The sequence below is a fragment of the Salmo salar genome, chromosome 05 (assembly GCF_965601325.2).
Source record: "Salmo salar chromosome 05, fSalSal1, whole genome shotgun sequence".
Taxonomy (NCBI): domain Eukaryota; kingdom Metazoa; phylum Chordata; class Actinopteri; order Salmoniformes; family Salmonidae; genus Salmo; species Salmo salar.
This window is the reverse complement of record NC_138295.1, coordinates 5,002,359-5,029,754: the sequence shown is the minus strand read 5'-3', so window position 1 is coordinate 5,029,754 and position 27,396 is coordinate 5,002,359. Positions and strand designations below refer to the sequence as shown.

The 27,396-nt window shown below is 43.9% G+C and overlaps 1 protein-coding gene across 2 annotated transcripts in view; it reads right to left on the bottom strand.

The window, feature by feature from the left end:
• Nucleotides 1-15,587: 15,587 nt before the first annotated feature.
• The window catches only part of cdhr2 (cadherin related family member 2), a 45,737-nt gene continuing 33,928 nt past the window's right edge, over nt 15,588-27,396 (bottom strand). For both annotated transcript variants that reach the window (XM_045717821.2, XM_045717822.2), the window contains exons 28-31: nt 21,519-21,635; nt 19,356-19,439; nt 16,939-17,002; nt 15,588-16,853 (exon numbers count right to left, since the gene is read on the bottom strand). In XM_045717821.2, the coding sequence (XP_045573777.2) occupies nt 16,701-16,853; nt 16,939-17,002; nt 19,356-19,439; nt 21,519-21,635 (418 nt within the window). In that variant the 3' untranslated portion in view covers nt 15,588-16,700. The remainder of the gene's footprint in view (nt 16,854-16,938; nt 17,003-19,355; nt 19,440-21,518; nt 21,636-27,396) is intronic.

Sequence of the window (27,396 nt, the reverse complement as noted above, 5' to 3'; positions counted from 1 at the left end):
CACATACCCCAAGCCCAGGTAGCCACCACATACCCCAAGCCCAGGTAGCCACCACATACCCCAAGCCCAGGTAGCCACCACATACCCCACAGGCCTCAGGTAGCCACCACATACCCCAAGCCCAGGTAGCCACCACATACCCCACACTCAGGTAGCCACCACATATCCCACACCCAGGTAGCCACCACCTTCCTCCATGCCCAGGTAGCCACCACATACCCCACACCCAGGCAGAAAAGACATTTGCTCTGACCACCCAATCCATTTCCGCTTCCTGTTCCTCGGTCCCAGCCGAGGTACTGGCATCCGGGAAAGTAAAGTCGCCATCGGATATTCCAAGCTTCCTCAGGAATGCTACACGTCTTTCCAGGGAGTTTGTACGCAGTACGTGGCAATGCGCACACCGGTTCGAGCGAGGGCCGTCTGAGCATGCTCCAAGCCTAGACAATCTACACATAGATTGTGAGTATCTTTTGGAGAAATGCTAAAACCGCATGACTTGGGGCATGAACTCCACCCCCTGAACCAGGCTTAGTCATTTCGGTCATTTTCTTAGCCATCTTACTCATTGCAGCAGCAAACTAATTGTTTAGTTAGTTAAATTGATTAGAACAAGTATAGCCTTCAGCGACACAACGTCCAGGAGGTGAGCGTGCTCTACCACTACGGGACAGTTTAGTTGGCGTAACATTTACCAATTGTTTGTTTTAGTAGCGTGAATCGTTCCTGTTCACACCAAGGTGAAGAGCGGAAATAATTGAAGGAATGAATCCGAGGCTCATGTGGCAGGCGGGGATTCCAGTGAGGTGAAGATTTCATTGTCGTTGTCAGGCGTGATTGTAGATCCTTCAACCGAAGTCACGATAGTGCGACTCTCCAGAGCATGTTGTACCAACGTTGATTGACTGAAAAGGGAAACTTGAATCAGATGCCTTAAAGCTGAAATGGTATCTTGAATCAGATGCCTTAAAGCTGAAATGGTATTTGGAAATACTTGCCTTAGAGCTGAAAATGGTATCTTGAATCCCATGCCTTAGAGCTGAAATGGTATCTTGAATCCCATGCCTTAGAGCTGAAATGGTATCTTGAATCCCATGCCTTAGAGCTGAAATGGTATCTTGAATCCCATGCCTTAGAGCTGAAATGGTATCTTGAATCCCATGCCATAAAGCTGAAATGGTATCTTGAATCACATGCCATAAAGCTGAAATGGTATCTTGAATCCCATGCCATAAAGCTGAAATGGTATCTTGAATCCCATGCCATAAAGCTGAAATGGTATCTTGAATCACATGCCATAAAGCTGAAATGGTATCTTAATAAATCACATGCCATAAAGCTGAAATGGTATCTTAATAAATCACATGCCATAAAGCTGAAATGGTATCTTAATAAATCACATGCCATAAAGCTGAAATGGTATCTTGAATCATATGCCTTAAATCTGAAATGGTATCTGTAGAGCATCACTGTACTACTGTAGATATTTCCTATATCACCCCTGTGTGCACAGGAACCTCTGACATCGCCGCTGTGTGCACAGGAACCTCTGACATCACCCCTGTGTGCACAGGAACCTCTGACATCGCCACTGTGTGCACAGGAACCTCTGACATTGCCGCTGTGTGCACAGGAACCTCTGACATCACCGCTGTGTGCACAGGAACCTCTGACATCGCCGCGGTGTGCACAGGAACCTCTGACATCACCGCTGTGTGCACAGGAACCTCTGACATCGCCGCTGTGTGCACAGGAACCTCTGACATCGCCACTGTGTGCACAGGAACCTCTGACATCACCACTGTGTGCACAGGAACCTCTGACATCACCGCTGTGTGCACAGGAACCTCTGACATCACCGCTGTGTGCACAGGAACCTCTGACATCACCACTGTGTGCACAGGAACCTCTGACATCGCCGCTGTGTGCACAGGAACCTCTGACATCGCCACTGTGTGCACAGGAACCTCTGACATCGCCACTGTGTGCACAGGAACCTCTGACATCACCACTGTGTGCACAGGAACCTCTGACATCACCACTGCCCCTGAGGAGCCTCGTATGGATAGCAGTCACCAGTCTGTCAATCAAGACTGTCAGCCAAAACCTCACGTGCACACTATGATTGGTGTAGGGGTGGATGGGGAGTCGTTGGAGCACGGAGATACAACTATCCTACCTGTCACAGCTATTAGAGCAGTGGACTCAGGTGATGTTGCTGTTCAGCTGGACTCACACCCTGTGGCGGAAAGCACTCAGATTACAGGGCGTGCTGAGTTTGAAACGCCCACTGTTCAAATATTCCCCTCAGTACAGGACCATGCAACAGAGGAGGACTCATTCTTAAACACATCGAAACACAGGGAATTCTCCGTGGAGAAGGAGGAGGAGAGAGAGAAAGTGGGGAAGAGAGGGATAGAGGATGTCAGAAAGAAATATGGAGAGAGAGATAAAGAGAAGGAGTTAGGTGAAGAGAAAGATGGAGAGATAAATAAAGACAAAGAGAGAGAGAAAGAGAAGAAGAGAGAGGAGCAGAATGAGAGAAAACACATGCAGACCCAGGTTAGTCTGGAGGTGGTTCAGCACCACTCTGTAGCCACCAGCCCCATGACCCCACCCCAGGGGGTCGGCGCCGACGCCTTCCTCTTCCCAGCAGCCTCTAGGAGTCTGGAGGTTGTCCAGTACCCTTCTGTAGCCACCAGCCCCATGACCCCACCCCAAGGGTTCAGCGCTGACGCCTTCCTCTTCCCAGCAGCCTCTAGGAGTCTGGAGGTGGTTCAGTATCACTCTGTAGCCACCAGCCCCATGACCCCACCCCAGGGGGTCGGCGCTGACGCCTTCCTCTTCCCAGCAGCCTCTAGGAGTCTGGAGGTGGTTCAGCACCATTCTGTAGCCACCAGCCCCATGACCCCACCCCAGGGGGTCGGCGCCGACGCCTTCCTCTTCCCAGCAGCCTCTAGGAGTCTGGAGGTGGTTCAGTATCACTCTGTAGCCACCAGCCCCATGACCCCACCCCAGGGGGTCGGCGCCGACGCCTTCCTCTTCCCAGCAGCCTCTAGAAGTCTGGAGGTGGTCCAGTATCACTCTGTAGCCACCAGCCCCATGACCCCACCCCAAGGGGCCGGCGCTGCGGCCTTCCTCTTCCAATTAGCCTGCATGGGGTCTGGGGCAGAGTCTAAAGACGCAAAGCTGCAAGAGGGGCACCAGCTGGAGTTCTGTTCTGTTGCCATGACTTCAAACAACACCCCCACCGTCCCCGCTGCCTTCCCAGAGCTCAGCGGGAGAGAAGACAAGGAGAAGAAGGAGGAGAGGAGAGAGAAACAGGGGAGGGACGAGAGGGAAACTACATCAGACTCTGTTGTAGTCACTCCTCGTCTGATGTTAGCCCCGGTACTGAAATGTAGCGCTCCGAAAGACGAGGTGGCTGAAGAGATAAAGTCACAGTCCAACATCCCTCCAGATAGCTCTGCTTACTCAGATCCTCAGACTGACGGACTCTGTCACAACAACGCTGGTGAACCAGAACCAGTGGAGGTTAAAAGGAGAGGGCGACATGGGGCGACTGGGGACGCTGTCGATCAAGAGATCACCATTCTGGTGACCCATCATGACAGCTTTGGAGTTGAGGAAGAAGAGGAGGAGGAAGAGGAGGAGGCTAGAAGGGAGGTTATGTCATTTATTCACTGCACCGAGCCTGAAGGGTCTGTGGAGGTAGACAACAGTGAAGGGGTTAAAGTCGTTCCTCCAGTGCCCCAAAACAGCCTGGAGGATGGGAAGAGTGACGATACAGCTCAACCCAAAACCATAGGGACTGTCATGAACCTACACTCACACGGAAACAGACAGGAGGATTCTCTCCCTCCTTCCGGTGAAGACATCCGAACAGAAAAGAAGCAGATGACATCACCACAATCTCTGACTAAAAACAAGCTGCCAGAACACATAGGAGAAGAAGCGAAGCTCCGCTTAAGTGAGGAGCAACCCAACCAGACAGAACAGCGCTGCCCAGTGGACAGGAGTGGAACTGCCCAACCCAACCAGACAGACACGTGCAGCCTAGTGGACAGGAGTGGAACTGCCCAACCCAACCAGACAGAACAGCGCAGCCTAGTGGACAGGAGTGGAACTGCCCAACCCAACCAGACAGAACAGCGCAGCCTAGTGGACAGGAGTGGAACTGCCCAACCCAACCAGACAGAACAGCGCAGCCTAGTGGACAGGAGTGGAACTGCCCAACCCAACCAGACAGAACAGCTCCAGCCCCCTCTAATTGGCCCTCCAGTCCCTGGCTCCCTGGCCCGGCAGCAGCAGACACAGGTTAGTCTGGAGGTGGTTCAGCACCATTCTGTAGCCACCAGCCCCATGACCCCACCCCAGGGGGTCGGCGCCGACGCCTTCCTCTTCCCAGCAGCCTCTAGGAGTCTGGAGGTTGTCCAGTACCCGTCTGTTGCCACCAGCCCCATGACCCCACCCCAGGGGGTCCGCGCCGACGCCTTCCTCTTCCCAGCAGCCTCTAGAAGTCTGGAGGTGGTTCAGTACCATTCTGTCGCCACCAGCCCCATGACCCCACCCCAAGGGTTCAGCGCTGACGCCTTCCTCTTCCCAGCAGCCTCTAGGAGTCTGGAGGTGGTTCAGCACCATTCTGTAGCCACCAGCCCCATGACCCCACCCCAGGGGGTCGGCGCCGACGCCTTCCTCTTCCCAGCAGCCTCTAGAAGTCTGGAGGTGGTCCAGTATCACTCTGTAGCCACCAGCCCCATGACCCCACCCCAAGGGGCCGGCGCTGCGGCCTTCCTCTTCCAATTAGCCTGCATGGGGTCTGGGGCAGAGTCTAAAGACGCAAAGCTGCAAGAGGGGCACCAGCTGGAGTTCTGTTCTGTTGCCATGACTTCAAACAACACCCCCACCGTCCCCGCTGCCTTCCCAGAGCTCAGCGGGAGAGAAGACAAGGAGAAGAAGGAGGAGAGGAGAGAGAAACAGGGGAGGGACGAGAGGGAAACTACATCAGACTCTGTTGTAGTCACTCCTCGTCTGATGTTAGCCCCGGTACTGAAATGTAGCGCTCCGAAAGACGAGGTGGCTGAAGAGATAAAGTCACAGTCCAACATCCCTCCAGATAGCTCTGCTTACTCAGATCCTCAGACTGACGGACTCTGTCACAACAACGCTGGTGAACCAGAACCAGTGGAGGTTAAAAGGAGAGGGCGACATGGGGCGACTGGGGACGCTGTCGATCAAGAGATCACCATTCTGGTGACCCATCATGACAGCTTTGGAGTTGAGGAAGAAGAGGAGGAGGAAGAGGAGGAGGCTAGAAGGGAGGTTATGTCATTTATTCACTGCACCGAGCCTGAAGGGTCTGTGGAGGTAGACAACAGTGAAGGGGTTAAAGTCGTTCCTCCAGTGCCCCAAAACAGCCTGGAGGATGGGAAGAGTGACGATACAGCTCAACCCAAAACCATAGGGACTGTCATGAACCTACACTCACACGGAAACAGACAGGAGGATTCTCTCCCTCCTTCCGGTGAAGACATCCGAACAGAAAAGAAGCAGATGACATCACCACAATCTCTGACTAAAAACAAGCTGCCAGAACACATAGGAGAAGAAGCGAAGCTCCGCTTAAGTGAGGAGCAACCCAACCAGACAGAACAGCGCTGCCCAGTGGACAGGAGTGGAACTGCCCAACCCAACCAGACAGACACGTGCAGCCTAGTGGACAGGAGTGGAACTGCCCAACCCAACCAGACAGAACAGCGCAGCCTAGTGGACAGGAGTGGAACTGCCCAACCCAACCAGACAGAACAGCGCAGCCTAGTGGACAGGAGTGGAACTGCCCAACCCAACCAGACAGAACAGCGCAGCCTAGTGGACAGGAGTGGAACTGCCCAACCCAACCAGACAGAACAGCGCAGCCTAGTGGACAGGAGTGGAACTGCCCAACCCAACCAGACAGAACAGCGCAGCCTAGTGGACAGGAGTGGAACTGCCCAACCCAACCAGACAGAACAGCACAGCCTAGTGGACAGGAGTGGAACTGCCCAACCCAACCAGACAGAACAGCGCAGCCTAGTGGACAGGAGTGGAACTGCCCAACCCAACCAGACAGAACAGCACAGCCTAGTGGACAGGAGTGGAACTGCCCAACCCAACCAGACAGACACGTGCAGCCTAGTGGACAGGAGTGGAACTGCCCAACCCAACCAGACAGAACAGCACAGCCTAGTGGACAGGAGTGGAACTGCCCAACCCAACCAGACAGAACAGCACAGCCTAGTGGACAGGAGTGGAACTGCCCAACCCAACCAGACAGAACAGCACAGCCTAGTGGACAGGAGTGGAACTGCCCAACCCAACCAGACAGAACAGCTCCAGCCCCCTCTAATTGGCCCTCCAGTCCCTGGCTCCCTGGCCCGGCAGCAGCAGACACAGGTTAGTCTGGAGGTGGTTCAGCACCATTCTGTAGCCACCAGCCCCATGACCCCACCCCAGGGGGTCTTCGCCGACGCCTTCCTCTTCCCAGCAGCCTCTAGGAGTCTGGAGGTTGTCCAGTACCCTTCTGTTGCCACCAGCCCCATGACCCCACCCCAGGGGGTCGGCACCGACGCCTTCCTCTTCCCAGCAGCCTCTAGGAGTCTGGAGGTTGTCCAGTACCCTTCTGTAGCCACCAGCCCCATGACCCCACCCCAGGGGGTCGGCGCCGACGCCTTCCTCTTCCCAGCAGTCTCTAGGAGTCTGGAGGTTGTCCAGTACCCTTCTGTAGCCACCAGCCCCATGACCCCACCCCAAGGGTTCAGCGCTGACGCCTTCCTTTTCCCATCATCCTCTAGGAGGATGGGCGTGGAGATTAATGACACTGAGCTGCAAGTGAGCCGGCAGGTGGAGTTTCATTCTGTCTCCACGGCACCCATGTCTCCAAAAACGGCTCCCGCCACCCCCGCAGCCTTCCCAGAGCTCAGCGGGAGAGAGGGGGAGGAGAAGAAAGAGGAGAGAAGGGCTAAGGAGAGAAAGGTGGAGGAGAGAAGGGAAGAGGAACCTGATAAGCATACAGAGGAGAAAAATAAGGAGGGAAGAACGAAGGACACAACGGAAGAGAAAACTGAAGCAAAAACAAAGGAGCAAGTGAAGCAGACAAAGGAAGAGAAGAGGTCGGACGAGCTGGTGCAGGAAGTGAGGTGGGACGAGAGGGGGATGACGTGGGAGGTGTATGGGGCGGTGGTAGAAGTAGCCGTCCTGGGCTCAGCCATACAGAAACACCTGGAGAAACAGGTTCAGAAACTCAGAAAGCATCCATCTCCTGCCTTGCCTTCCCCTCCTCCCCTCAACCCAGCCACCATGCCCCTGCCCTCCAGCCCTTCTCCCCTCAACCCAGCCACCATGTCCCTGCCCTCCAGCCCTTCTCCCCTAAACCCAGCCGGCATGCCCCTGCCCACCACCCCTCCTCCAGTCTCTGGGGCTACCCATGTGTTGTCAGGTAAGCGCTCGGCCAGGAAGAGAAGGGAGCCGGAGGGAACAAGAGGCAGGCGCCGGAGGAACCCTTTCCGTTTGCTGTTGAAGAACATGCAGGAGCACAAATGTTGCTCCCGAGCTCATTCCACTGAGTGACAATGCAGGAACATCATCCATAACAACCTTCCTTACCACTTCCTGGACTTACTACATTACATCATGGCCTTACCACTTCCTGGACTTACTACATTACATCATCTCCTTACCCCTTCCTGGACTTACTACATTACATCATGGCCTTACCACTTCCTGGACTTACTACATTACATCATGGCCTTACCACTTCCTGGACTTACTACATTACATCATGGCCTTACCACTTCCTGGACTTACTACATTACATCATGGCCTTACCACTTCCTGGACTTACTACATTACATCATGGCCACCCTTCGGACCACTTCCTGGCCACCCTTCCGGACTACACTTACATCATGGACCCCTTCCGGACCACTTCCTGGACTTACCCTCCGGACACTCTACATCATGGCCTTACCACTTCCTGGACTTACTACATTACATCATGGCCTTACCACTTCCTGGACTTACTACATTACATCATGGCCTTACCACTTCCTGGACTTACTACATTACATCATGGACTTACCACTTCCTGGACTTACTACATTACATCATGGACTTACCACTTCTGGACTTACTACATTACATCATCTCCTTACCACTTCCTGGACTTACTACATTACATCATGGCCTTACCACTTCCTGGACTTACTACATTACATCATGGACTTACCACTTCCTGGACTTACTACATCACATCATGGACTGCAGTATACTGTTACAATTATCTTTACACCACCTCCCAAGCCACTGGACTGCAACATTAATGCATCATCTCAGCCAAAATAGTTCAGCCATACCTAGACTATGTTAGCAGCCATGCAGGCTAACTTTAGCAGCCTGTTTGACTATTGGACTTCAGTCTAACTACATCCCAGCTAGCACATAACGTTCTGAGAACCATACAGTGCATCCGGAAAGTATTCAGACCCTTTGACAATTTGCAAATGTTGTTACTTTACAGCCTTATTCTAAAATGAATGAATTAAAAATGTTTCTCATCAATCTACACACAAAACCCTATAATGACAAAGCGAAAACAGGTTTGTAGACATTTTTGCTAATTAGTGACTCGTTTGAAGAAACTATGCGTATTTCGCACGTTACTACTTCACAGGAAAACCATTTGAAGGTTAGCTGTTTTTTAAATCAAAATGCGTTTTTTTGGGCAGAAATGCCTTCTGGAACATGTGAACTTTCATGTGCCTTAATAACAAACTTGTATTCCATCTGTAAATACAAATAAAATTGTTACATTGCGAGCCGAGTTGGTTCAGCCACACAAAAAGACAGCAACCTTCCTGCTAGCCATGATTGGCTGAGATAATGAGTGGGCTGGACATGCTGAGAGATGAGTTCGGATTGGTCTCCCATGTAGCACGCTTCTGTTTATTTGAGCTGGTCACTATGTGTATGTAATCCTTTCTATCGCGGCTTTAAAAAAAAAAGATATCGCATATGAGAACTGCATAAGTGTTCCTCTCTAATTTCTGGAGGACCGAGTTTTGAAATCAGTGGAATTAGAGTATGATAACTAAGGGGATGGAAAAAACACCTATCTCCGGATTACATGTTCAAACTAAGGGCAACCATGGCATCCATGACAGAGAGGGAGAAGCGTCCATCCATGTATATGGATAAGATAGTCTAGCTAGCTTAATCTTCAGATGTTACATGATTCTAATTTTGTCAGAAAGTCATTTTCATTTCAAGTTAACGTGTACTGTTAGCTAGCCTCTCTAACGTTAGCTGGCTGGCTCACTAGCTAACGTTACGTGTATGATCTGTGATAGTAATATTAGAGAAATTTGCTTTGCTAGTTATAGCCTAATTTATATCTAGCTAACATTGAACCTTGTTGGTTAGCTACCTGCAGATTCATGCAGGGTAGTAACATCATGATTTGGGATTATGGTAAATGGTTTAGCTAGCGAGATACATATCTTAACAAACGACTCCAATATGTAAGTAACCATTTCAATAGTGTGTTAAGGTGTCACTGCGATAAATGTTGATAGACGTAGCTGGTAAATTCGCTCTGGCTATCTACTCCGATTTCAGAGCACTCTCGTCTGAGTGTGCTCGAGCGCAGAATTACTGACGAATTTACGAACGCTCAACACCCGTTGAATATGGCTGGTGTTGGTAAACGTTGGCAAAAAAAAAAGTGTAATTAAATTGTTGCCAGCAGCACAGTTACAGTCACCAACACTCTGGATAACATGAAAACAGCCTAACCAGCTCTGCTATGACTAATAAAATGGTCAGAGCGAGCTGTTCTCTCATTTGTGTCGGAAGTAACTAGCAAGCTATCTAACGTTATTAGGACAGAATGCTCGGATAAACCCTACTCCTCGACCGTACATGCAAATCCTTGAAGAGATGGGCGGGGCTAAAGCTTAACAGGGTGTGAACAATGCTGAATGGGTGGAGACAAAGATGTAGGTGTATCAAAAATATTCAAAGGCTATTTTCTCAAAAGTGGGGTTACAAGTTTATCAACTTTCAAAGCAGAATTACTTTCCCATTGTTCATCAACTGTGGTGTATGATAGACCATTTTCTAGCTCTGAGTCTCTACTTTTATCCAATGTAAAAAACACAATTTCATATTTTTCTACATTAGACTGAATCTAGCCGGTCGGTCACATGTATTCAAAATAAAAAACAGAAATACCTTATTTACATAATAATTCGATCCCTTTGCTATGAGACTCGAAATTGAGCTCAGGTCCATCCTGTTTCCATTGATCATCCTTGAGATGTTTCTACAGCTTGATTGGAGTCCACCTGTGGTAAATTCAATTGATTGGACATGATTTGGAAAGGCACACACCTGTCTATATAAGGTCCCACAGTTGACAGTGCATGTCAGAGCCAAAAACAAGCCATGAGGTCAAAGGAATTGTCCAGAGAGCTCAGAGACAGGATTGTGGGAAGGCACAGATCTAGGGAAGGAAACCAAAACATTTCTGCAGCATTGAAGGTCCCTAAGAACACAGTGTCCTCCATCATTCTTAAAAGGAAGAAGTTTGTAAACACCAAGACACTTCCTAGAGCTGGCCACCCGGCCAAACTGAGCGATCGGGGGAGAATGGCCTTGGTCAGGGAAGTGACCAAGAACCCAATGGTCACTCTGACAGAGCTCCAGAGTTTCTCTGAGGAGATGGGAGAACCTTCCAGAAGGACAACCGGTAGCCACTCCTCAGTAAAAGGCACATGACATCCCACTTGGAGTTGGGCTGTCAGGACTCTCAGACCATGAGAAACAATATTCTCTCGTCTGATGAAACCAAGATGTAACTCTTTGGCCTGAATGCCAAGCTTCACGTCTGGAGGAAACCTGGCACCATCCCTACGGTGAAGCATGGTGGTGGCAGCATTATGCTGTGGGGATGTTTTTCAACGGCAGGGACTGGGAGACTAGTCAGGATCAAGGGAAAGATGAACGGAGCAACGTACAGAGAGATCCTTGATGAAAACGTGCTCCAGAGCGCTCAGGACCTCAGACTGGGGTGAAGGTTCACCTTCCAACAGGACAACGACCCTAAGCACACAGCCAAGACAACGCAGGAGTGGCTTCTGGGCAAATCTCTAAATGTCCTTGAGTGGCCCAGCCAGAGCCCAGACATCTCGAACATCCCGGACATGATCGAACATCTCTGGAGAGACCTGAAATAGCTGTCCAGCGATGCTCCACATCCAACTTGAAAGAGCTTGAGAGGATTTACAGAGAAGAATGGGAGAAACTCCCCAAATACAGGTGTGCCAAGCTTGTAGCGTCATACCCAAGAAGACTTGAGGCTGTAATCGCTACCAAAGGTGCTTCAACAAAGTACTGAGTAAAGTGTCTGAATACTTATGCAAATGTTATATTTCAGTTTTTTTTTTTTACATACATTTCTAAAAGAAATTCTAAACCTGTTTTTGCTTTGTCATAATTATTATATTATTATATTATGTGTAAATTGATGAGGGGATTTTTTTTTTTAGAATATGGCTGTAGCGTAACAGAATGTGGAAAAAGTCAAGGGGTCTGAATACTTTCCCAATATACCTTTTGTTTCTTAGAGCTTAGTGAGAGTGTGGTTGTCCTATGGTTATTATATAATCTTCCCACAACGTTCTAGGAATGGTGCAAGATAGTTGCTTGGCTTTGGAACATTCTCACCACATTTAAAAACTTGACGTTCATTACTTTAACAGAACGTTTCCTGTTCTTAGAACGTTCTCCAACTGGTTTGACATTGGGGAATTTTCTCGACTAGTTCAGAGAACGTTAAGAAACAATGTTCTTCTGTGGGAATTTCAATACTTCAGCATAATGTTATCTACAGGTTTTCCTTATGGTTCTATTAAAAGTAATGTTCTCAAATTGCTCCGAGAATGTTAAGAAAACCGTTTCGTAAAAACCACAAGGAAATTTAGTAACATTCTGAGAATGTTCTAAGGATGTTATTTAAAAACATACATTCCGTTCTCAAAACGTTAAAGGGGAAACTTCACAATTTTTTCTACTTCATATTAATCATCTCCAGCATCACTCCAACATTAACATATGTGAAAATGGTGTGTTTCTATGTTTTGTAGTAAAACAGATAGATGAAGAGAAGTGGTGTACATCGTGTGATTTTGATCAATTGTGAGTAGGCATTGCCTACTAATTGACTACTATTTGACTACTAATTGACTACTAATTGACCACTAATTGACTACTAATTGACTACTAATTGACCACTAATTGACTACTAATTGACAACTATTTGACTACTAATTGACTACTATTTGACAACTATTTGACTACTAATTGCCTACTAATTGACAACTATTTGACTACTAATTGACTACTATTTGACTACTAATTGACTACTAATTGCCTACTAATTGCCAACTAATTGACTACTAGTTGCCTACTAATTATCTACTAATTGGTTGATGATGTCATTTGAAACGCTTATCTTTCTCTATCTTTTTTTACTACAAAACATAGAAAACTGCCATTTTGGGGTGGCTCTGATGATAATGAATATGAAAAAGTAAAAATAAAAATGTAAAACATTTAATTCACAAAACTTCTCATAAAAACCATAAGAAAACTTTTTTTTTTAAACATTCAGTTCTGAGCATCATCAAAACTGTCTCTATCGTCTATGTGTCTTGATGGGTGCTTGTTTCATGTGAAATTGGGATTGTTTGAATCGACTAAAGTGAACAACTTTGCATGCGTAAAAAAAAAATCAATGACGTGGCCATCTTGGAAGCGCGGTGGACTAATTCTATGGATAGAGAACCGAAGATTACCGATGCCGTGTCACAATAAAACATTTTTAATGCATTTGCATGATTAATGCCTAATGAAATGAATTTCCATGAAATGAATTTCTCCTTTGTGCTTGCCGTTCAAAATAGTTAACCCAAAAGGAGCTAGCAGTGTTATTAAAAGTCTTATTGAAACATTCAGTGATTGTTTTAAGGAAGTCACTCAAAAATCTCCAAATAACTTATAAAAAGCAGTGGTGGAAAAAGTACTAACATGTCATACTTGAGTAAAAATAAAGATACCTTAATAGAAAATGACTCAAAAGTGAAAGTCACCCAGTAAAATACTACTTGAGTAAAAGTCTAAAAGTATTTGGTTTTAAATATACTGAAGTATCAAACGTAAATGGAATTGCTAAAATGTACTTAAGTATCAAAAGTAAAAATAAAAGTATAAACCATTTAAAAGTCCTTATATTAAGCTTATATATATATATATATATATATATATATATTTTTTTTTTTTTTTGATGGATAGCCAGGGGCACACTCCAAAACTCAGACATAATTTACAAACAAAGTATTTGTGTTTAGTGAGTCCGCCAGATCAGAGGCAGTAGGGACGACCAGGGATGTTCTCTTGATAAGTGTGTGAATTGGACCATTTTCCTGTGAAAATGTAACGAGTACTTTTGGGTGTCAGGGAAAATGCATGTACATTCTTCTCTTTAGGAATGTAGTGAAGTAAAAGTCAAAGTTGGCAAAAATATAAATAGTAAAGTAAAATACAGATACCCAAAAATACTACTTAAGTAGTACTTTAAAGTATTTTTACTTTGAGTACTTTACACCACTGATAAAAACGACTTTCAGTTTTACCAGTCAGGAAACGTATTGCTTTGTTCCCACAACCAATGTGAAAGCAAAAACAAGTGTTCCCACAACTTCCAAGGAATCAAATGTGCTAGCTGGGATTATTTTATGACTACCACATGTCCAAAATACTTCAGTCATACCTGTACTGTGTTAGCAGCCATACAGGCTAACTTGACCAGTATGTTTGACTCTTGAACTTCAGTCTAACTACATTATCTTATGATTACCACATGACTGCCACAGGCTAATTCTCTCAGTCAATGGACAGCAGGCTACCTACATTACCACAGCAACATAACTAGGTTAGCTAAATTATCGCTAAACTTATTAAGGACTTTGGGTCAACTTCAATCTTAGGGCTGCAAGGCAAGCTAACATTTTACATTTTACATTTTAGTCATTTAGCAGATGGTCTTATCCAGAGCAACTTACAGTAGTGAATACATACATTTCATTTCATGCATTTAAAAAAAAATAATAATAATTTGTACTGACCCCCCGTGGGAATCGAACCCACAACCCTGGCGTTGCAAACACCATGCTCTACCAACTGAGCAACAGGAACAACATTACCATAGCCATTGGATCGATAACATTATCTTGGTCATCTCTTAATCCAGCCCTCATATAACAGTTCATATAAGTCAAACAAAATGTTTTGTAATGCAGTTTAAAAAAAAAACAATCCAATACATCGCTCGCTTTTTTCTCTCATACTTTTTTCATGTTTGTTAAATACCCGGCAGCTGCGAGAGGAACTATGTCATGAACGTCAGTGACGGTTGGGTCAGCAGATTCAATCTATGACGCATTCAAGAAGGAAAAAATGGACAACATGTCACTTTTTTTCAAGACTTTAAAAAAGGTTCTTCTTTGGTTTAAATGTTTTTATTTTTATGGGTAGCCTTTTTGTTACTGTTGCCTTTAACTTGTTTTCTTCATAGAGACCCTAAATGGTGGTTGTTATGTTGTGATTGGGGCAAAGTGTTAATTTCAGTTATTGTGTTAATTGTGTTTTTTTTTTTTGTTGCATTATCTCTTTATGTTTATTGTGTTTATTCCATTATCTCTTTATGTTTATTGTGTTTATTCCATTATCTGTTTGTGTTGTTGTGTTAATTGTGTTTATTCCATTATCTCTTTGTGTTATTGTGTTTATTCCATTATCTGTTTGTGTTATTGTGTTTATTCCATTATCTGTTTGTGTTATTGTGTTAATTGTGTTTCTTGCATTATCTCTTTGTGTTATTGTGTTAATTGTGTTTCTTGCATTATCTCTTTGTGTTATTGTGTTAATTGTGTTTATTCCATTATCTGTTTGTGTTAATTGTGTTTCTTGCATTATCTCTTTGTGTTATTGTGTTAATTGTGTTTCTTGCATTATCTCTTTGTACTATTGTGCAAACGTTACTTTTTGAAAAATGTGTTCAATGGCAATTGTACATTCAAGGTAATTTTCAAAAGTAATAATTCCTACAGCCAAATGTATTTATTTGCCAGCTACATTGATAATCACATTTTGTGATAGTTATCTTGTTGATTGTGATGTGAGACATGAGACTATGTACATTTTGTATGTGTTTAAGTTAATGGTAATTCATCCCTTAATGGAATAGTGTGATTCTGGTAATTAAGTCCTAGTTAGCATGCTAACTGTTCCGTTTAAACAATGGCTCACGAAAATAAACGCAACCTCCTTCAAACTGAACAACAACAACAACAACAAACATAGAAATGGTGTCCACGAGTTCATCTGACTCTGGGTAAGTAGAAAAAGAGCTTCATTGCCAGAATCTCACACTGTCCCTTTAAGTACCATATATGTTAATATTTCTGTAAACCAATATCATTGTTTCAAGAATGAATATTTGAAGAAAACCCATTTTATTGGATGATTGCACGTTCATTAAAAATACAGCCGATTTGAATATCTGCAAAAACACAACTGAAATGATTGAACACACACTCTCTCCTCCATACCTGTATCGCCTTAGGTTTGACCTCAGCTAACACACACCATACTTACACCCTCACTTAAACTCACAAACCCCCAGGCACCTATTATATATATATATATATATATATATATATATATATATATATATATATATGGTAAGTAGAAATATAGAGACATGTTTAGAAGGTACTGCTTTTGGCTAACCTGTATATTTATAATGACATTTATATATATATGAAAAACATATATATATTTTTTAGTTCAATAAAATACTATGGAGGTCGTATGAGAAAGAGTCCAATCGACAGTCGATAGATGTTGTTCCTCTTGAAAGGGGCCATACTTAAAAACAACACAAGATTCCAGATACAAGTGTTTAGTTTCATAATAAACTGAGGAGAAAAAAAAAACGGAATGAAATTAATATACAAAAAAATAAACATCGCAAAGCATAACGTGTATTACAAATATCAATCAAATCTTTACATATTTAGAATAATAATAATAATAATAATAATAATAAAGTGATTCGCAATGAAAACATTGTAATTTTTTTGCTTTTCATCCCAGTGTCCTGTTTTCGCTTTAGGTTGATGTTTGTTCAACTAAAAACAATGGATTCATCAGCACGTTGGGACGTTTGACAAAAGAAAAGTTGTGATATACTGTTGCAGCAAATAGCAAGCCGGCTAATCTAACATCACTGTACTATGTGTTGTGATAAACGTTTACACGGAAATATTCCTTAAATTGAATCAAATAATAGCATGCAAAAGAGTGGTTCAACACAAACAAAAAGATTAGATTTGAATAAGATTTGAATCTCAAAAGTCACATTGTCTTTCTAGCACAGAGTTTGGCATCTATCCTTTTCCAGGAAGCAAGGTCCATTTTACGGGGGGGTCCATTTTATGACCCGCGGTCAGTGTCATAGATCCCAAGATGGCCATCACAGGTCAGTGATACCGCACCAAAATGGCTGTCACAGGTCAGTGATACTGACCCAAGATGGCAGCCACTCACAGGTCTGTGGTGCTGAGTGAAGGGTTAGCGAAGGTTAAACTAGGGCTGTTGTTGTCTCTCTTCCTGCCACGCTGGGCCAAGGCTTCACCCAGAGGCTCGATGTAGTGGTTATCTGTTCCCCCATCGTCCTCATCCTCCTCCTGGATCATCTACACAGGGAGACAGGCATCAACATCCAGAATGACGATATAATAACACAGTAGTGATAATAACTACAATGAACTATAACGTTACCATCATGGGCATCGTGTCCTTGTCAGACATGACCATGTCGATGTTGTAGTCCAAGGAATTCAAGCTTGAATTAAAAATTAAAAAAATGCACTAAATTAGTTGTCATACAAAGGAAGCCTTGACAATGACGTCTTAATTAATGTTAGCAATAACATCTCAATGCTGTCCAATGGAGGACCATATCAAATAACATTACCAGTATAGACATTTTGTAACACTGTCTTGGTTGCATGATAGGACAATCAGAGGAACGCTAGATTTAACGGCGATGCGTAAATACACACGTATTTGTCAGTGTCTCAGGTTACACCCGCATCTACACATATTTACAGGGCTCTGTAGTAATGTGTTCACATGACGCTGTAGTGTTCACATGACTCTGTAGTGTTCACAGGGCTCTGTAGTAATGTGTTCACATGACTCTGTAGTGTTCACATGACTCTGTAGTGTTCACAGGGCTCTGTAGTAATGTGTTCACATGACTCTGTAGTGTTCACATGACTCTGTAGTAATGTGTTCACATGACTCTGTAGTAATGTGTTCACATGACTCTGTAGTATTCACATGACTCTGTAGTAATGTGTTCACACATGACGCTGTAGTGTTCACATGACTCTGTAGTGTAGTGTTCACATGACTCTGTAGTGTTCACAGGGCTCTGTAGTGTTCACATGACGCTGTAGTGTTCACATGATTCTGTAGTAATGTGTTCACATGACTCTGTAGTGTTCACATGATGCTGTAGTGTTCACATGACTCTGTAGTGTTCACATGACTCTGTAGTGTTCACATGACTCTGTAGTAATGTGTTCACATGACTCTGTAGTGTTCACATGACGCTATAGTGTTCACATGACTCTGTAGTGTTCACAGGGCTCTGTAGTAATGTGTTCACATGACTCTGTAGTGTTCACATGACTCTGTAGTGTTCACAGGGCTCTGTAGTGTTCACATGACTCTGTAGTGTTCACACATGACTCTGTAGTGTTCACAGGGCTCTGTATTGTTCACATGGCTCTGTAGTGTTCACATGACTCTGTAGTGTTCACATGGCTCTGTAGTGTAGTGTTCACATGACTCTGTAGTATTCACATGACTCTGTAGTGTTCACAGGGCTCTGTAGGGTTCACATGACTCTGTAGTATTCACATGACTCTGTAGTATTCACATGACTCTGTAGTGTTCACATGACTCTGTAGTATTCACATGACTCTGTAGTATTCACATGACTCTGTAGTGTTCACATGACGCTGTAGTGTTCACATGACGCTGTAGTGTTCACATGGCTCTGTAGTGTAGTGTTCACATGACTCTGTAGTATTCACATGACTCTGTAGTGTTCACATGACTCTGTAGTGTTCACATGACTCTGTAGTGTTCACAGGGCTCTGTAGTGTTCACATGACTCTGTAGTGTTCACATGACTCTGTAGTGTTCACATGACTCTGTAGTGTTCACATGACTCTGTAGTATTCACATGACTCTGTAGTGTTCACAGGGCTCTGTAGTGTTCACATGACTCTGTAGTGTTCACATGACGCTGTAGTGTTCACATGACGCTGTAGTGTTCACATGGCTCTGTAGTGTAGTGTTCACATGGCTCTGTAGTGTTCACAGGGCTCTGTAGTGTTCACATGACTCTGTAGTGTTCACATGGCTCTGTAGTGTTCACATGACTCTGTAGTGTTCACATGACTCTGTAGTGTTCACATGACTCTGTAGTGTTCACATGACTCTGTAGTGTTCACATGACTCTGTAGTGTAGTGGTCACATGACTCTGTAGTGTTCACATGACTCTGTAGTGTAGTGTTCACATGACTCTGTAGTGTAGTGTTCACATGACTCTGTAGTGTTCACAGGGCTCTGTAGTGTTCACAGGGCTCTGTAGTGTTCACATGACTCTGTAGTGTAGTGTTCACATGACTCTGTAGTGTTCACAGGGCTCTGTAGTGTTCACAGGGCTCTGTAGTGTTCACATGACTCTGTAGTGTTCACATGACTCTGTAGTGTTCACATGACTCTGTAGTGTTCACAGGGCTCTGTAGTGTTCACATGACTCTGTAGTAATGTGTTCACATGACTCTGTAGTGTTCACATGACTCTGTAGTGTTCAAATGGCTCTGTAGTGTAGTGTTCACATGACTCTGTAGTATTCACATGACTCTGTAGTGTTCACACATGACTCTGTAGTGTTCACAGGGCTCTGTAGTGTTCACATGACTCTGTAGTAATGTGTTCACATGACTCTGTAGTGTTCACTTGACTCTGTAGTTTAGTGTTCAAATCAAATCTTATGGCCGTGAGTATTACTACTAGACAACACGGTCTGCACATATTGTTCTTATTGTCATCATCATCATCATCATCATCATCATCATCATCATCATCATCGTCATCATCAATAGGTGGTTTCTACCTGACTCTGTCAGCGTTAGATCCTTCCTCGTCGAAGCCCAGGTCTGTGGCTGTGTCGATGTTCAGGTTGAGCACAGGGTTAGCCCTAAAACACAAACACAGGGACAGAGATAACACTGTTAGGCTACCCTACTTCCCTATTCCCTTTGCAAATTCCAACATGTGAAATGACTTGACAACCTGTTTACAATGCATTTTAAATGTGCTATGAGCTAAAAACTAAACATGCACTAAAACTGCGGTCCAAACTATCTTCTCAGATTTTTTGTGAAAGCAAAGACAGGGTGGAATGCATTTTATTTCGTGTTCCAATTACATTTGTGTTACCATAAAAAAACACAGTGCATTGGGAAAGTATTCAGACCTCTAGACTTTTTACACATTTTGGTACGTTACAGACTTATTCAAAACTGGATTAAATAGTTTTTCCCCCCTCATCATCAATCTTCACACAATACCCAATAATGACAAAGCAAAAAACGGTTTGTATAAATTTTTGCAAATGTATAAAATATGAAACACTGAAATATTACATTTACGTAAGTATTCAAACCCTTTAATCAGTACTTTGTTAAAGTAACTTTGGCAGCGATTACAGCCTTGTCTTCTTGGGTATGACGCTACAAGCTTGGCACAGCCTGGGGAGTTTCTCCCATTCTTCTTTGCAGATCGTCTCAAGCTGTCAGGTTGGATAGGGAGCATCGCTGCACAGCTATTTTCAGGTCTCTCCAGAGATGTTCTATTGGGTTCAAGTCCGGGCTCTGGCTTGGCCACTCATGGACATTTAGAGACTTGTCCCGAAGCGACTCCTGCGTTGTCTTGGCTGTGTGCTTAGGGTCGTTGTCCTGTTGGAAGGTGAACCTTCACCCCAGTCTGAGGTCCTGAGCGCTCTGGAGCAGGTTTTCATTAAGGATCTCTCTGTACTTTGCTCCGTTCATCTTTCCCCTCGATTCTGACGAGTCTCCCAGTCCCTGCCGCTGAAAAACATCCCCACAGCATGATGCTGCCACCACCATGCTTCACCGTAGGGATGGTGCCAGGTTTCCTCCAGACGTGACACTTGGCTTTCAGGCCAAAGAGTTAAATCTTGGTTTCATCAGACCAGAAAATCTTGTTTCTCATGGTCTGAGAGTCTGTTGGTGCCTTTTGGCAAACTCCAAGCGGGCTGTCATGTACCTTTTACTGAGGAATGGCTTCAGTCTGGCCACTCTACTATAAAGGCCTGATTGGTGGAGTGCTGCAGAGATGGTTGTCCTTCTGGAAGTTTCTCCCATCTCCACAGAGGAGTGACCATAGGGTTCTTGGTCACCTTCCTGACTAAGGCCCTTCTCCCCTGATTGCTCAGATTGGACGGGCAGTCAGCTCTAGGAAGAGTCTTGGTGGTTCCAAACTTCTTCCATTTAAGAATGATGGAGGCCACTGTGTTTTTGGGGACCTTCAATAATGCAGAAATGTTTTGGTACCCTTCCCCAGATCTGTGCCTTGACACAATCCTGTCTCGGAGCTCTACAGACAATTCCTTTAACCTCATGGCTTGGTTTTTGCTCTGACATGCACTATCAACTGTGGGACCTTATATAGACAGGTGTGTGCCTTTCCAAATAATTTCCAATCAATTGAATTTCCCACAGGTGGACTCCAATCAAGTTGTAGAAACATCTCAAGAATGATCAATGGAAACAGGATGCACCTGAGCTCAATTTCGAGTCTCATACCAAAGGGTCTGATAACTAATTTAAATAAGATATTTTTGTTTTTAATACATTTGCTAAAATATCTAACAAAAACCAGTTTTTGCTTTGTCATTATGGGTTGTTGTTGCACTTTCCCTACGGTGAATCACGGTGATGGCAGCATCATATGTGATATTTCAGTGTTTTATTTGTAATAATTTTGCAAGCATTTCTACCTGTGGTATTGAGTGTAGATTGATGAGGAAAACATTTTATTTAATACATTTTAGAAAAATAAACGTAACAAAATGTGGAAAAAGTTAAAAGGGGTCTGAATAATTTCTGAATGCACTGTGTGTTATTGTGTAATTATTGTACATTTCATGTAGGGAGTTGGATCCACCCTATGGGTCCAGGTCCAAAACTAGTGCACTATGCAAGGAATAGGGTGCCATTTGCGATGCATCCTATGTGTGGAAGACAGGACTCACCCCTCCATGGTGTACTTGTTGGTTCCAGGTACGACAGGTCCATTCTTCTGATCTCTACCAGTCACCACCATGGCTGCTGAGTTCATGGCTTTAGCTGCCTTCAGCTTTGTTCTATAGCTGTGAAATGGCACCGTCCATAGGTTAGTTACCTGTACTAAATAACCCATACTAGTTACCCATACTAAATAACCCATACTAGTTACCTGTACTAAATAACCCATACTAGTTACCCATACTTACTAACCCATACTAGTTACCCATACTTACTAACCCATACTAGTTACCTGTACTAAATATCCCATACTAGTTACCCATACTTACTAACCCATACTAGTTACCCGTACTAAATAACCCATACTAGTTACACATACTAAATAACCCATACTAGTTACCCATACTAAATAACCCATACTAGTTACCTGTACTAAATAACCCATACTAGTTACCCATACTTACTAACCCATACTAGTTACCTGTACTAAATATCCCATACTAGTTACCCATACTTACTAACCCATACTAGTTACCCGTACTAAATATCCCATACTAGTTACACATACTAAATAACCCATACTAGTTACACGTACTAAATAACCCATACTAGTTACACATACTAAATAACCTATACTAGTTACCCATACTAAATAACCCATACTAGTTACACGTACTAAATAACCCATACTAGTTACCCATACTAAATAACCCATACTAGTTACCCATACTAAATAACCCATACTAGTTACCCATACTAAATAACCCATACTAGTTACACATACTAAATAACCCATACTAGTTACACATACTAAATAACCCATACTAGTTACACATACTAAATAACCCATACTAGTTACACATACTAAATAACCCATACTAGTTACCCATACTAAATAACCCATACTAGTTACACATACTAAATAACCCATACTAGTTACACATACTAAATAACCCATACTAGTTACACATACTAAATAACCCATACTAGTTACATATACTAAATAACCCATACTAGTTACCCATACTAAATAACCCATACGAGTTACCCATACTTACTAACCCATACTAGTTACCCATACTTACTAACCCATACTAGTTACCCATACTAAATAACCCATACTAGTTACCCATACATACTAGTTACACATACTAAATAACCCATACTAGTTACACATACTAAATAACCCATACTAGTTACCCGTACATACTAACCCATACTAGTTACCCATACTTACTAACCCATACTAGTTACCCATACTAAATAACCCATACTAGTTACCCATACTAATAACCCATACTGGTTTCCTGCCATCCTTTTCTCTTTAAATGTGGCAGTACGTCTAACCCGGGATCACAACCGCAAACCACGTGTAACTACCCCAGAAATCGGCTTCTTCACCTGCGGGATTCGTCAGAGACCAGCCACTTGGACAGCTGAAGAAAATGTGCGCAACCTGAAGAATTTCTGCAAATTGTCAGAAACCGTCTCAGGGAAACTCATCTGTGTGCTCGTCGTCCTCACCAGGGTTCTTGACCTGACTACAGTTCTGCATCATAACAGACTTCAGTGGGAAAATGCTCACCTTCGATGACCACTGGTATGCTGGAGGAGTGTGCTGTTAACTGATGAATCCCGGTTTCAACTGTCCCGGGCAGATGGCAGACAGCGTATTTGGTGTTGTGTGGGCGAATGGTTTGCTGATGTCAATGTTGTGAACAGAGTGCCCCGTGGTGGGGTTATGGTATAGGCAGGCATAAGCTACGGACAAAGAACACTATTGCATTTTATCGATGGCAATTTGAATGCAGAGAGATCCCATGATGAGATCCTGAGGCCCAATGTCGTGCCATTTATCCGCCACCATCACCTCATGTTTCAGCATGATAATGCACGGCCCCTTGTCGCAAGGATATGTACACAATTCCAGGAAGCTGAAAATTTCCCTGCATACTCACCAGACATTGAGCATGTTTGGGATGCTCTGGATCGACGTGTACGACAGCGTGTTCCAGTTCTGCTAATATCCAGCAACTTCGCACGGCCATTGAAGAGGAGTGGGACAACATTCAATAGGCCACAATCAACAGCCTGATCAACTCTATGTGAAGGAGATGTGTCGCGCTGCATGAGGCAAATGGTGGTCACACCAGATACTGACTCGTTTTGTTTTAAAGGTACAGTACCAGTCAAAAGTTTGGACACACCTACTCATTCAAGGGTTTTTCTTTATTTTTACTATTTTCTACATTGTAGAATAATAGGGAAGACATCAAAACTATGAAATAACACATTTGGTATCATGTAGTAACCAAAAAAAGTCTTAAACAAATCAAAACATTTTATATTTGAGATTCTTCAAAGTAGCCACCCTTTGCCTTGATGACAGCTTTGCACACTCTTGGCATTCTCTCAACCAGCTTCACCTGAAAGGCTTTTCCAACAGTCTTGAAGGAGTTCCCACATATGCTGAGCACTTGTTGTCTGATTTTCCTTCAATCTGCGGTCCAACTCATCCCAAACCATCTCAATTGGGTTGAGGTCGGGTGATTGTGGAGGCCAGGTCAGGTCATAAGCAAACAAGAGAAGCAGCGCTCCTAGTGGCCGGGGACTTTAATGCAGGGAAACTTAAATCCGTTTTACCTCATTTATACCAGCATGTCAGATGTGCAACCAGATTTAAAAAAAACTCTAGACCACCTTTATTCCACACACAGAGACGCGTACAAAGCTCTCCCCCGCCCTTCATTTGGAAAATCTGACCATAATTCTATCCCCCTGATTCCTCCTTACAAGCAAAAAATCAACCAGGAAGCAACAGTGACTTGCTCAATACGGAAGTGGTCTGATGACGTGGAAGCTAAGCTACAGGACTGTTTTGCTAGCACAGACTGGAATATGTTCTGGGATTCATCCGATGTTATTGCGGAGTACACCACATCATTCACTGACTTCATCAATAAGTGCATTGACGACTTCGTCCCCACAGTGACTGTACGTAAACATCCCAACCAGAAGCCATCGATTACAGGCAACATCCGCCCTGAGCTAAAGGCTAGAGATACCGCTTTTAAGGAGCAGGACACTAATCCGGACGCTTATAAAAATACCGCTATGCCCTCCGATGAACCATCAAACAGGCGAAGCGTCAATACAGGACTAAGATTGAATCCTACTAAATCGACTCTTACTCTTGTCGGATGTGGCAGGGCTCGCAAACGATTACGGATTACAAAACGAAATGACAGGAGCCTACCAGACGAGCTAAATGCCTTCTATACTCGCTTCGAGGCAAGCAACACTGAACCATGCATGACAGCATCAGCTGTTCCGGATGACTGTGTGATCACGCTCTCCGTAGCCGATGTGAGTAAATCCTTTAAACAGGTCAACATTCACAAGGCTGCAGAGCCAGATAGATTACCAGGACGTGTACTCAGAGCATGCGCTGACCAGCTGGCAAGCGTCTTCACTGACATTTTCAACCCCTCAATGACTGAGTCTTTAATACCTACATGTTTCAAGCAGACCACCATAGTCCCTTTGCTCAAGAATGCCAAGGTAACCTGTCTAAATGACTACTGCCCCGTAGCACTCACGTCTGTAGCCATGAAGTGCTTTGAAAGGCTGGTCATGGCTCACATCAACACCATCATCCCAAAAACCCTAGACCCACTCCAATTCACATACCGCGCCAACAGATCTACAGATGATACAATCTCCATTTCACTTCACACTGACCTTTCCCACACTGACAAAAGGAACAACTAAGTGAGAATGCTGTTCGTTGACTACAGCTCAGCGTTCAACACCATAGTGCCCTCAAAGCTCATCACTAAGCTATGGACCCTGGGACTAAACATCTCCCTATTTAACTGAATCCTGTACTTCCTGATGGGCCGCCCTCACGTGGTAAGGGTAGGCAACAATCCTCAACACGGGGGCCCCACAAGGGTACGTACTTAGTCCCCTCCTGTACTCTCTGTTCACCCACGACTGAAATGCCACGCTCGACTCCAACACCATCATTAAGTTTGCCGATCTCTGACACTGATGAGACAGCCTACAGGAAGGAGGTCAGGACAACAACCTATCCCTCAATGTGATCAAGACAAAAGTGCTGATCGTGGACTACAGGAAAAGGGGGGCGAGCATGCCCTCATTCACATTGACGGAGCTGTAGTGGAGCGGGTCGAGAGCTTCAAGTTCCTTGTCGTCCACATCACCAAAGAACTATCATGGTCCAAACATACCAAGACAGTCATGAAGAGAGCACAACAACACCTATTTCCCCTCAGGAGACTAAAAAGATTTGACATGGGCCCTCAGATCCTCAAAAGGTTCTACAGCTGCACCATCGAGAGCATCCTGACTGGTTGCATCACCACTTGATATGGCAACTGCTTGGCATCCGACCGCTCTCTGCTACCGCACGGCAAGCGGTACCGGAGCGCCAAGTCTAGGTCCAAAAGGCTCCTTAACAGCCTCTACACCCAAGCCATAAGACTGCTGAACAATTAATGAAATGGCTACTCAGACAATATGCATTAACCCCCTTTTTTACACTGCTGCTACTCGTTGTTTATTAATCATATCAAATCAAATCAAATGTTATTTGTCACATGCGCCGAATACAACAAGTGTAGACCTTACAGTGAAACGCTTACTTACAAGTCCTAACCAACAATTCAGTTTAACAAAAAAAAAATCAAAAAAGAGCTACAAAAAAAAGAATAAGAAATAAAAATAACAAATTATTATCTATGCATAGTCACTTTATCTTCTATTTTAATCCTTTATTTACCTAGATGTACATATTGACTCAATTACCTCGACTAACCTGAGTTTAGTTAAGTTGACTTCAAAAATGTACTTCTAAGGTGTTTTGAGTTCTAAAATGTACTTCTACGGTGTTTTGAGTTCTAAAATGTACTTCTACGGTGTTTTGAGTTCTAAAATGTACTTCTACGGTGTTTTGAGTTCTAAAATGTACTTCTACAGTGTTTTGAGTTCTAAAATGTACTTCTACAGTGTTTTGAGTTCTAAAATGTACTTCTACAGTGTTTTGAGTTCTAAAATGTACTTCTACGGTGTTTTGAGTTCTAAAATGTACTTCTACAGTGTTTTGAGTTCTAAAATGTACTTCTACGGTGTTTTGAGTTCTAAAATGTACTTCTATGGTGTTTTGAGTTCTAATAATAAGAAAAATGGCTCTTACATCACATAGGTGGTGTTGTTATCATCTACGCATAGTCACTTTAATAACTCTACCTACAGTTGAAGTCAGAAAGTCGATTAGGACATCTACTTTGTGCATGACACAAGTAATTTTTCCAACAATTGTTTACAGACAGATTATTTCACTTATAATTTACTGCATCACAATTCCAGTGGGTCATAAGTTTACATACACTAAGTTGTCTGTGCCTTTAAACAGCTTGGAATATTACAGAAAATTATGTCATGGCTTTAGAAGCTTCTGATAGGCTAATTGACATCATTTGAGTCAATTGGAGGTGTACCTGTGGATGTATTTCAAGGCCTACTTTCAAACTAGTGCCTCTTTGCTTGACATCATGGGATAATCAAAAGAAATCAGCCAAGACCTCAGAAAAAAGATTGTAGACCTCCACAAGTCTGGCTCATCCTTGGGAGCAATTTCCAAGCGCCTGAAGATACCACGTTCATCTGTACAAACAATAGTGCGCAAGTATAAACACCCTGGGACCACGCAGCCGTCATACCGCTCAGGAAGGAGACGTGTTCTGTCTCCTAGAGATGAACATACATTGGTGCGAAAAGTGCAAATCAATCTCAGAACAACAGCAAAGGACCTTGTGAAGATGCTGGAGGAAACAGGTACAAAAGTATCTATATCCACAGTAA